Source organism: Xiphophorus maculatus, chromosome 3 (assembly GCF_002775205.1).
Source record: "Xiphophorus maculatus strain JP 163 A chromosome 3, X_maculatus-5.0-male, whole genome shotgun sequence".
Classification (NCBI taxonomy): domain Eukaryota; kingdom Metazoa; phylum Chordata; class Actinopteri; order Cyprinodontiformes; family Poeciliidae; genus Xiphophorus; species Xiphophorus maculatus.
The window spans coordinates 20,950,358-20,962,484 of NC_036445.1; the positions used below are offsets into that span (position 1 = coordinate 20,950,358).

Here is a 12,127-nt window from a genome sequence, read left to right on the forward strand (position 1 = left end):
CTTGGTGAAAGATTAATGCAACACTGGATGGAAATAAATCTCGTGACACTGCAGAAGCTTATTGAAACAATGCCACAGCGAATGCGGGCTGTAATCAAAGCTAAAGGCAGTCCAACAAAATATTAGAGAGTGTGACCATTTTTTGGTGGCGAGTTTTTTTTTGGCCAGGCAGTGTATGTACTCAGGAACACTGGTCCACATTCCATCTATTCAGCTGTACTTGTGGGCTTCTGTGTCACATATTTACACCCAAAGGAAAATGTAAGTCATAGTGTAAAAGTCTCACGTTCACAGAATTTCTAATCAATTTAAAAAGTAGAGCATAGAATGAGAAATACTATACAATTTTTAAGGAACTGTTTAAAAAGCCAGTGATTGTGGCACTGGTGATCTGGTTAAAAACTGCTAATCCAATAATTCTACTCAAATCAATGGTTGGAAATTTTTATATTGACATGGTAGTACTGCAATAAAACTAATGGATCGAATAAAAGATCCATTCGATTTATATGAGCTCATCTTTACCAGGGTGATTGTAGAGTTTGGAAAAATGTCAGCTTGGTGAAACCAAAAAACTATTTTTTATCGATGAAGGACAACAAATTGCTTAGGTTGTTTTATCTGTTATTATTTCTTAGGAGCTGAATTGAGAACTAATTTTGACAGAATAGAGGGGAGGAGGGTCACTTGAAGAATCTGTTGACAAGAGACATCCCCCGGTCTAAAGGGTTTGAAGAACTTTTACTGCGTAGGAAAATATTATCAAATCAATATATGGCACACTGATTCAATATCTTACCAAATAGAATGTGTCAAAAGATACTTCAACAGATATAAGTTTAAGGGTATGTATTATTTTTGCAATCAGGTTAGTTTCTTATTTTCTTGGTTTTTTTTAAGTCTAATTGTATGGGGATGTCACATCACAGGCGGGAAAATGTATTGTCATTGTTTCATTCTTATTTTACAGAAGTGTAAAATAATGTATTTCAAAACGGTGGTGTAGACTTTTATAAGAATGTAGGTGTGCCCCCTCTCTGAAAGTAATGAAACAGACTTTCAATTTCACAACTTTGCCATATAAACTGAGGGGACCCAACTCAAGCGGCTGAATGGTGTAATTTTTATTTAGGCCACTAGGTGACCTCCTTTTTCTTCAGTAAATTTGTTAAGACGCAAGCTCCGGTTTTTATCAATTGTTTCCCTTTCCCATGCAACAGCAAATCCTCGCCTTTTAAATAGAATTATAAAACTGAATTCTGGATATTTTTTTAAGTCAATGCTAAGAAAAAAAGTACATATAGTTTTATATTTGTGTGTTAACTTAAAAACAAAACAAGTCCATCACTCAAAATATTAGCTAGTTAGGTTGCATCTATATATATGCCGTTGGTTCTTGCCAGAACTTTGCCAGAATATAACCAATTTGATGTGCGTGCATGTTTTCTTCACGTGCAGATGACAAACCGGATGTCTATGAATAAACTTTCACAGTAAGACAGTATCACGTGATGAATCTATGGAACATATCAAGCAAATTGTGTTTACATTTATGACTGTATTTAGATTTAATATATAAGTATACATGTACCCGATTCTAAGTATTTGGTAGTGTTTCAAATCGTTGTAACCAGGCACCAAAGCCCATTTAAATGTTCGAGGAGCTTTTATTTTGACGAATACTGTCTATCGGATGTACATTTATAAATTGGGAAAGCTTGACTGTCACAATGTTCCCAGTTTTGGAAGCACAGAGAGAGAGAGAGTGAGCCCAGTGGGTGTTTACTTACCTGTCGGGATACAGAAAAGCATTACCGTAGGAGCATTTTGGATTAGATTCATTCATTATCAGCTTGGTACAGATTGAATTCCCAGTCTAGTCATGGATATAAACGAGGCGTCGTGGAGGGAAAAATGGGGTTTAAATTTCTCTTTTTTTCCAAACAGCTTCTTTTGATTTTAAGCGCAGCCCCAGAACAGGACTGGACTGTGTTTTTACACACACCTGACTGCGGTAAAAACTGATTTTTCTCAGTTTTCTCGCAGTAGACATTTTTAATTGCTCGCCTGGTCCTCCTTGTTCGGAGTTTTTGGGAAGTTTTGGCTCCCTTGGGCAGCGGAGGCGACTGCCGGAGTCAGGACTGACCACTGGTGCTGGTCCTGAAAAATGGAGGCTGTTATCGAGAAGGAATGCAGCGCTCTCGGAGGACTCTTCCACACAGTCATTGGAGACATGAAAGTAAGTTAAAGAAACTTTTAAGAGCACAATTCGTGTTAACGTAAAGCAAAAAATCCCCCAAGCCGCCTGAGCTAAATTGTTTTATCTTAAACTGATGTACATCAGCCGACACTTGGTGAAAATCCAGCTAAGTTTACTACTCGTGGTAAGAGAGGTAGTTACAGATTTGAGTTGAACTAAAATATACTTTTTTGGATTAGAGTTGAGTAAAGCTATTATTCTTTCTAACAGTAATTGCAGTATGTTTTGACTGTGCTCCAGGTATAACATTGGATACCTTTTTGATCCAACTTGAAATGAATACAGCAGCCATCACTTATGTCCAACTAGGGCAGTCAGAATTGGGGCATATAACTTTTGATGGTGTTCTTGACAGAGCACTGTGAGACCATTTACACCCTCCCCAGCTGTTGTATTTTGCCTGAAGGCACGCTGGAATGTAGCTATATGGGCAGAAAATTACCCACAAGATAGGAAGACTTTGACATGCTGGGGTCAAATGTCCAGCCTCTGGGTCTGCTGGAGTGAAGGAGTTTGTTATGAATACAGCTGAGGTATTCAGCACCTCTCAGTGTCCCATACCGCCCTGCTTGTCCCTCTCTGTATCTTACTGGTAACATGGTGTCAGATAGTAGTGAGGACATGCAAATACTGAGAGTATTTTTGTCTTCATATGAAGTATTCAAATGTTCATTCATAGATTTTATGGTACAACTGATAGGAGAATGTATTTTTGCAGGTTACACTGGCTTTCTATATTTGAGCTTGAAGTGGTTTTTGTGAGCAGGAACTGCATTACATGTAGTAACAGTATTCACACTATCTGTACTTTTCCCTTTTTTAAATCATGCTATATCCACAAAACTCAATGTATTCTATTGGGATTTATGCGACTGCATCAGAAAGTAGTGCATAATAAAGTAAAAATGTACAATGCATGGTTTTCAAATCTATTGACAAACAAGCATCTGAAACTTGTGGCATCCATTTGTGTTCTGTGGTACACTCAACTGCCTTCTCCAGTCAGCTAATTAGTTAATTGAGTCCACCTGGGTGTAATTTAATCTTGGTCTGACAAACTTATTTTAAACTCAGAGGTTTGTTCTAAAATTGTCAACAGATGGGATCATGAAGATCAAGGAACACACCAGTTTTGTGGTGTGGTTATAGGGAAAACATCTCAGTGAGCACATCACAGTTCAATCATTCATCTGAAAATGAAAAGAGAGTTTGGCATAGCTGCAGACCTACAAAGACCTGTAGGTCCGCTTAGACCAGGGGTGGGCACTCCTGGTCCTCGAGGGCCGGTGTCCTGCAACTTTTAGATGCATCTCTACTTCAACACACCTGAGTCAAATAATGAGGTCGTTAACAGGACTCTGGAGAACTTGACTGCACTTAGGAGGAGATTCAGTTGTTGGATTCAGGTGTGTTGGACCAGGGAGACATCTAAGAGTTGCAGGACACCGGCCCTCGAGGACCAGGAGTGCCCACCCCTGGCTTAGACTGACTAGCAGAAGAAGTGGACACTGGAAGATGGTGCTATGGTCCAGTGAGACTAAATGTGAACTTTTTTGGCCTATATATAAATGTTATTGTTTGATAGAAGCAAACACTGCACTCTCAAAACAATGGAACATATAGCGGTGGCAGCATCATGCTGTGAAGATGCTTTTAAGCTGGGAAAGAGAATCTGGTCAAAACTAGTAGAAAGACTGATGGAGCGCATTCCTGGAAGACAATCAGTTGGAAGCTGCAAAATACTCAAGGCTAGTGCAGATTCTAACCATCCAGCAGGAAAACGACTCTGAAGCTTCGATGAAATATGTTAGAATTTCCCAGTCAAAGCCCAAGTCCAATTTGTGGCAACCCTAGAAAATTACCTACCAGCGATGCTTACCTGTTGAACCTGACTGTGTTTGAGCAATTTTGTAAAAAGAAATGGGTAAAAAGTTCAGTCTGCAGATGTTCGAAGCTAGTACAAATGGCTCCAAAGACCTTCTAGGAGCTAATAGTAGCAAAGGGTAGTGTTGCAAAGAATTTATTCTGGGGTGGCTGATTGTAAACTTGTCTGGTCTATCACATAATATCCCATTAGATACATGCAGGGTTTTTGTTGTAATGCAATAGATTTCAAAGGGTATGGATAAAAAAACAAATAAATTTTAGTTCTTTGTAGAAGTACAAAAATTTACAAGGTTTCATAACAAAAACTTTGCATTTGTAGTGACTGGTAACTCCTTGGTGCCAATAAGGGACACAGTACAGTGATAATTCCTAGTAGCTCAGGCAGATAAGAAAATAAGGGTCATAAATGTACAACTTTGCACAAGTCAGCACAGGAACATATCTTGTTGCATGTCTTATTCATTTTCGAAAAACACTTTGTACAAGTTACTTCAGGAGAAAATCCAAATTACTGAATGGTCAAAGTTACTGTTTGCTTATTTATGTACAAATTTGACATTGAAACTCCAGAACATTGTGCAGCCTGTTAGGTGACCTTATGTTTAATAGCCTGAACTTCTTCAAGGTCTAGTCTGTCAACAAGTAATAGGAAAAGTGTAGGAAGTCAAAGTGAAGCTTAGAAGTGACTGTAGTAAAAGGATGTTAGGTTAAAATAGATAGCGTGAAGGATTGGAGCCATGCAAAATGTGAAAGTTTGCTGTAGAAATGCACCAAAAGGTGCAGGGATTGTGTAATACGAAGAAATTTGGACCGTGGGTCAAATGAGTCGACTTAATTGTTGGGTGTTATGTTTGACAGTACAATATGACATTCCTCAGGCCCCTGATACTAGTTCCAAAGCAGTGACAAAATGCACAGATACTTTAGGGAGCTTTCTCTCCTGCTTACAAACTTGTTAGCCTTCTCTTTCTCATTCATTTGGCCTTGTTCTCTGCAACTGTTTGGGTACAGAGCTCTTCATCTGCTTTTTTTAGTCCAGAAATTTTGAAGAAGAAAAAAAACTGTCCCATCTGGACCTGGACTCATTATACCATAGCATTAGTGCACTCATTGTTTTGGATTGTTTCCAAAGGAGGCCCATGACCCATTTTGCAGCCTAACACGCAAGGAGGACATGATGGTAATCTCTATTTTACTCTTTAAAATGGCATAAGTCTGACTTTAATTGAAGTAAATTAAACATAGTTTTCAGGAAACAATTTAAAACTGTAGTACTAGATTTTACAATTTTTTGTAAACAAATTGTAGCTTGATATCTTAAAATCATGAAACAATCAGATCTAATTGCAAGTATTATTAAAACGTAATGTTAGAAATGACTCAACAGGGCTGCGTTCATGAGAAAACCCAAGCTGGCGTTAACTCTGCTCAGGTGAGGCCAAGCATCAGGATTGGGCCATAGGTTTTAAGCTGTTATGTTCATAACTGTGAGAAAAAGAAAATCTGTTCTGACGGTGAAATTGCATCATGCCGTTTTTTTATCTCTGTTCCCACAGAGCAGCTGCCCTATCTGGGAAGATTTTATCACCAAGGCAGGAAAACTGCAGTCACAGCTCAGGTGAGTGTGTGATAATGTGCACATATTACATGTTTGAATGTTTGTTCGAGTCTTAATAATAAGCAAAACATAAAATATATCTTAAACTACATAGGAGCAGAAATCACTTAAAAAAAAATCTATTAATTTCAGCAATGCAGGTTCTTGTTTGGATATTTTAATTTGTGGAACAATTTGGTCTGTTTTTTCTTCATTATGTGTAGTAATATAGACTTTTAACAAAGGAAGAAGCCTATATGTAAAACAAAATCTAAATTTTTACAAACAACTGGTAAAAATGGTAGATATGTGTGGAGAGATGTTATCCACATTTATTATAATCTACCACATTCTGTAGTAACTTGACCTCATAGTGAATTGTTGCCAGAAGCCGTTTCAGCCCTCCTTTTACCAATCATATCAGTGGAGCTCATGCACATCTTACATGTCTAACAGATTAAATTTTCCTTTTTCATTTAGGGAAATTATCTATAACCTTGAACAAAATCTTAAAAGGAGCTAAAATTATAAAAGTAATTCATTTGTTTTGTTAAAATCCTGAAAAATATTCAGCATATGTTACAGTTTTGTCCAGAGACATTCCTTCGGTGCCGTAGCAATCAAATCAGTTGAACCATATGCCTCCTAACCATAAACCCAATTTTGCAACTGATTTTGTACCTAATCTGCACTTTTACTGTAGCCATGTAGCCTTTAATAACAACAATTATGTTTACAGAAATGCTTTCTTTCCCAATGCTAATTGGAGCATTCTTATGTAAACTTCGATCACTTTTGTCTTATTTAATTCATCTTCTAAAGACTGTAAATGTATAAAATTTCAGGCTTAATCGTTTCAAGTCCTTGTAAATGGCAGTCACCTCTCCTAGTTGGGTTTAAGTGGCCACGTGTCAGAAGACAAACAACTTATGACAACTAAAATGAAAGCTCTTTGTCCAACAAGAACGGCAGATACAGACATCCCGTGGTTTTAATTATTCTTTGATTAACTGTGCATGGCATTTCCCCAGCAGTGTAGGTGTCCATGTGTCCTCATGCTGACACTTACTGACAGCTGTATAAAGGTTCAGTGACACAATAGTAATCGCCTGAGTGCGCTTGGTGTCTCATTGTTCTGTTTACCTCTCTATTAAGGTTGATTATTGCTGAAATGTTATTCGACTCTCTCCATCATTCAGGGGTCAAATATGTGACCCTGCCTTCCAAAAGGTCCAAGGAGTATTTGTTAACCTGTTGCTAATGACTGGCAGTTTTAAAAGTACCATGTTAAAGTTTGGTCATCAGGTGAGTGTTAAAAAACAAACAAATTTCCTGACCTCCCCAGGGAAAATTAAGTGTGAGCTATAGCAATATGGAGCTGCATTACAGTTGGTGTCATTTTTGTCCAAATGTGTTTTGCTTTCCAAACAAGTTATAAAGGGGGTATGTATGAGAATTAAATTGTCCGCACTTACCCCTTCTGACCGTCTTTGCAACTTAATGGTTAATAGCTTTCTCATAAAGCTCAGAATAATTGTCTTTAATGCATTCATATAGGTCCAGTTTCATATAGATCCAGTTTACCTACTGCTTCAAATGCTTCCCTCCAGATATTTGTTAATAATGTAGATTTGGTAAAATGTGCAACTCGGAATAATCCTTAGCAAGTCCCACCTACCGTTTCTATGTGTTAAAAACAAAAATACACGTTGTTATTTTAAGAGTCCATATCCACACAAAAACAAATCAGCCACATTATGTGTAGGAACAGTATAAACCACTGCATTTAAATGCACTCTGTGTTCTCCCAGAATCACTCAATGAGTGCTTTCAGAAATGTTTACTTCCTGCTTTACACTGAATGTCATTCATGGAAAGATGACTGTTCTGTGGCATATTTAGACTAGACTTTTCCAGGTGAAGTACAGCCTGTGACCTGGTCCCAACAGAGCAGTGGTTATGATATTAGGCTGTGTGTTGAGATGTTGCTTCCTTTATGCTGTGTTTGCCAACATGTCTTGTTTTTGGAAACTAACATGTAAGATCATTTCTGTCCATTTTTAGACCTGCTTCCAGTCATTTTTTACACTTTTCTGTTTTCCTTAAACCCCCAATTGACAGACCTCTGTAATCTGTTTGGAAAGTGGACTATTCTGAGCAACTAACACATGCATGTAGTAAAACACAAACACACCCACCTTCTCATCTTGGTCTGGATAAGTTACCAGCTAGTAGTGGTAGAAGCATATGTCATTGGGTGTATTGCAGCCAAAGGCAGTCTACTCTGTAATTAAGCCCCTCTGCTCCCTTTACAAAGCAGCCAGCATATGAGCCAATTACAGTGTAGTGACAGTTTGGTGGGGTTTCATTTCCTTAAAAATAAATAAATGTGTTTTCTGGTAATGGAAATGGATCCCTCTGACACATGCTTTAACATTAGGTAATTTCTCTGCAAATCTGCTTTTTTGTGTGGTTGATGCAGTTGTATTAGTTGAGCTACAAGTTCATACAGTGCTGAAGCACTAAAGGGAATATTTCAAATGTCTTAAGTTCTGATCTAAATTTGGTGTTTTATATCTGATGCAGACTTTAGAGGGGGTTCTTGCTGTACAAGGATACCTTAAACACTAAGTACTTACTGTGTGATAAGTCCTGCATATTATGTTTCTGAGACAAGTTCAGCCAACTCAACCTCTTTCTATGATTCACATTTACTAGAGTCACATTCCAACTTCATCTTCTCTGAGAATAGATGAGAGCAGCAGGACTGAATGTATCATTGTCGTAAAGAGTCCTCTGCTGTACTGTGGTGTTCTCTGCAGGGAGTTCAGATTGGCCTGGCCAAGGCCTTGTGGAATAGATATGTTAAAGTCATTTGTCTTGACTTATAGAAGGGGTGTGTACAGATTTTAAAACCAGTGGTAGCAGTCAGATCCTTGTTGGAATATGGCTTGTAGCTTAAGCTCTTGCTGTAAATACAGTGCCTTAGAAAAGCATTCACACTCTTTGAGATGTTTTACTTTTTGTTGCTTAGCAACTACAAATGTCAAGGTGTTTTTGGTAGTATTTATGTCATAAACAATCTATACTCTCCCTTTGCTCTGATACTTCTAAATAAAACTCAGTGAATTGTTTTCTGAAGTCTTATATTTAGTAGAGAGAATCCACCTGTGTGTAATTTACGCTCAGTATAAGTGGAGCAGTTTTGTGAAACCAGAGAACAGTTAGAGAACATTAATGAATTAATGGCATTACAAAGTCCAAAGAACTGCTCATGGATGAAGTTGTGGAAATGTCACAAGAGATGGGTCATAAGTCAGCACCTCAATCTCCCACAGCGTAGGGAATTGACTATAAAAAAACACTTTGGAACAACTTCTTAGGTGCAGAGGCCCACAGCTTGGGTGGGACAATGTGTAAACAGGAATAGTGTTGGTTGTGCACTCAGCAAATCTGGACTTTGTAGAAGAATAACCAGAACAAAGTCATAAGAAGTTCAAGTTTAGGTCTGTCTTAAACATGAGTAGATTTTATAGGAAAAATAATGGAGCTAAATACATGGCAGTTCTGGAAAGCACTATACATCCAGTCTCACTGAGCTTGAGCTGTTATGCAAATAAGATGATAATAAGCATCTAGATGAGCAAAGCTGGTGGAGACATACCCAAAAAGACATGTTGCTGTATCTACTGCAGTAGGTGTCTCTGTTAAGTACTACCTCAGTGAGTTCGAATACAATTCAGGTTCCCATTAGTAAAAACAGCCCCTCAAAACCATGTTTCACTTTTCTTCCACTTCAAAGTTTGAACCCTCTTATGTTAGCTTATGATAAAATTCAAATAAAATATGTTGAAATTTGTTGTAATTGACAGATTTCAAGGAACTTTAGCAGTGCACCTGTAAAGGAAAGCAATGATAGCCACATGACTCAGAGCTAAAACAAGGATGCTGAATTTTTGCCTGCACAAGAAAATAAGTAACAAATGTACCATTTGTTCATCCCCAGTTGAAATGTTAAACTAATCATTATTATTGCCGCAAGTATTAGCAGATTGCAATCATTGTTCCTTAACATTTTGCATTCAGTTGTACTGAAAGCAGGTTTTAAGCAACTTATCACACAAATCCACTTTTAGTTAATGATTTAATCTTTGGTGAACGTAATTTGGCTTCAAGCACCTGAAAAATATTATCCATAGACCAGTAAGTGCATGTAATAAATAAGTGGAGCCAGATATCAGAGGCTGTTATGGTGCCTGTGTGGGGCTTTAAATAGAAAGGCATCTGCGTGTGCCTGTGTGTGTGTTTCTTTTTCCATTTGCAGGACACACCCATGGATCTTCTGGTCAGCTCTCCCACAAAACACCGCCTGTTAACCAATACTGCATTAGGTTTCTGAGTGAAAAGGAAAAGATTGTTCTGTGGAAGAATATTTGGGCTAACCCAGCTTTTGGTTTGCTTTTCTCATTGAGTTCCAGGTTGTGAAAGGCTGGTTTGTGATAACCTGAACACAGAAATCTTTTCCTGCATCTTCTGAAAATACAAGCTGAAAATCACACGAATCATTCTGTCGTGTATATATATAAAAAATGCTTTTCAAACAAATTAAATATTCAGGTAAAGCGAAAACAGTCTTTAGTCTCTTCAGAATTGAAATCCTACCCTTATTTTATATTTACCTGATGCCAGCGTGTAATGGTGATGGAAATTCCCAAGTCGTTTATGGGGGTTTTCTGTTGGCACATAGAATAACAAGTGTTTGCAAATTACCCACTCGGCATTAGAACAAAAGAGCCTGTGTGAGTGAACAAACTTTGGAAAAATTCTTGACAATTGTGTTACTTTGTGTGGTATGCATCACATACAAGCAGCCTAGTCTCCGTAGCGGGGAGCTCATATATCATGTTCATGCTCCTGTGCACACTAAGATTCTTTCATCTTCATACTTGTGGTCATAATCCTGCACCGTCTGCTGTTCCTAAACTAGACCAGCATTTTGGAGGTTAACCAATTGCCTTGATTGCTAAAAAACAGCAAGTTATGAACTTGCATAATAGCTGATCCTTCAGGTACTTAAACAAAAAGCCAGTTGAGTAAGATGGGGGTCATTTTAAAACAAAATCATAATCTTTCACTAGTTGTTGACTGATTTATACGGTTAACCGGTCTTGACCCTCTCGTCTGTCTCTGTGCACGTTCAGTATTTTCTCATTTACTAAATAATAAGATGATGGAAAATTAGGTCAGTTTGGCAGTCACTTTACGCCCTTTTTATTTCAATGCAGGACTCAACAGAGTTGATCCCACACTGATCCCTTCATTGACCTGGAAGTGAGGCAAACTCAGCGTAATTACAGAGACATTCTTCACTCAGCAGGGCATGTTCAACCTGTAGATAAAACACGTGTATTACAGTACATGTTGTTCAGTTGTGAAAACATCAGCCTTGATATTTACTTTACAGAAACCAACTGCATGTACATGTTTTACGGTTACACGTGTGTAATGTGTCTTATTTACATAAAAACATAAATTTCAAAACATTTCATAAAAACAGCTTTGGATTTTTATTCTTCAGGTCTCATGTTCGATAAAGTTCAGCTCATTAATGCACCTCTATGAAAAGATATTTACAACCTTAAAGATGGTTTGTTTTGACTTTTTTGCCACACTTGAATGTAACCTGTTTAAATGCAAAAACTGGCTTTTGAGTTGGGATTTCATTTATAAAGGGAACAAAGCTATCTGATTCAACCTGGCCCTGTGTGAAATTATAATTACTACCCTTGGTAAAGCATCTGTTTACTTTGATTAATCGCATTCTCTTGGCTCAATTTCATGAGTCAATCCCAGGTCAGATTACATTATGTTGGTGAAAACAGCTCAGAATACAACATATGATGCGCCTGATCAAAAGAAATTCAAGAACAGACAAGAAACTAATTTATTAGCAACCAGGACTTTGGGAAATGTTACAAAGTTCTTTCTAGGGCATTGGGATTCCAGCTATTCACAATGGGGGTCATTATCCACAAATGGAGAAAACATGGAACAGTGGTGAACGTTCATGGAAGCAGGTGGCCTACAGTAACCCTTGATCCTGACTTGTCACTGACATTAACCCCTCCACCACTCAAAATATCTGTTAATTTTGCACATTTGACAGCATTTTGCACAGATTTTTAAAAAAATTTTCTTGAGTTTTTCAGCCTTCATCTTCCCATTCGCTTTTCTTATTAGCATGTTTGCTAATTTAGCCTGCTCCTTGTAGTTTCTTTTTTAAAATAACCAGCCTCTACTAGCAAGCCCTAGAGATACCAAGACTTGCTGGTATCTCTCCTTAGTATGCAAAATATCAGACCAACCCAGTCTGACGTTTCATT

General features: G+C 37.8%; 1 protein-coding gene across 10 annotated transcripts in view; it reads left to right on the forward strand.

The window, feature by feature from the left end:
* The first annotated feature begins 1,738 nt into the window (after positions 1 to 1,738).
* The window catches only part of LOC102228141 (metastasis suppressor protein 1-like), a 47,516-nt gene continuing 37,127 nt past the window's right edge, over positions 1,739 to 12,127 (forward strand). For 7 of the 10 annotated variants that reach the window (XM_023330543.1, XM_023330544.1, XM_023330549.1 and 4 more), the window contains exons 1-4: positions 1,739 to 2,239; positions 5,280 to 5,327; positions 5,535 to 5,579; positions 5,704 to 5,765. In XM_023330543.1, coding sequence (XP_023186311.1) covers positions 2,168 to 2,239; positions 5,280 to 5,327; positions 5,535 to 5,579; positions 5,704 to 5,765 — 227 coding nt within the window. In that variant the 5' untranslated portion in view covers positions 1,739 to 2,167. The remainder of the gene's footprint in view (positions 2,240 to 5,279; positions 5,328 to 5,534; positions 5,580 to 5,703; positions 5,766 to 12,127) is intronic. The other 3 variants (XM_014472964.2, XM_023330548.1, XM_023330547.1) reach the window with 2 other exon arrangements.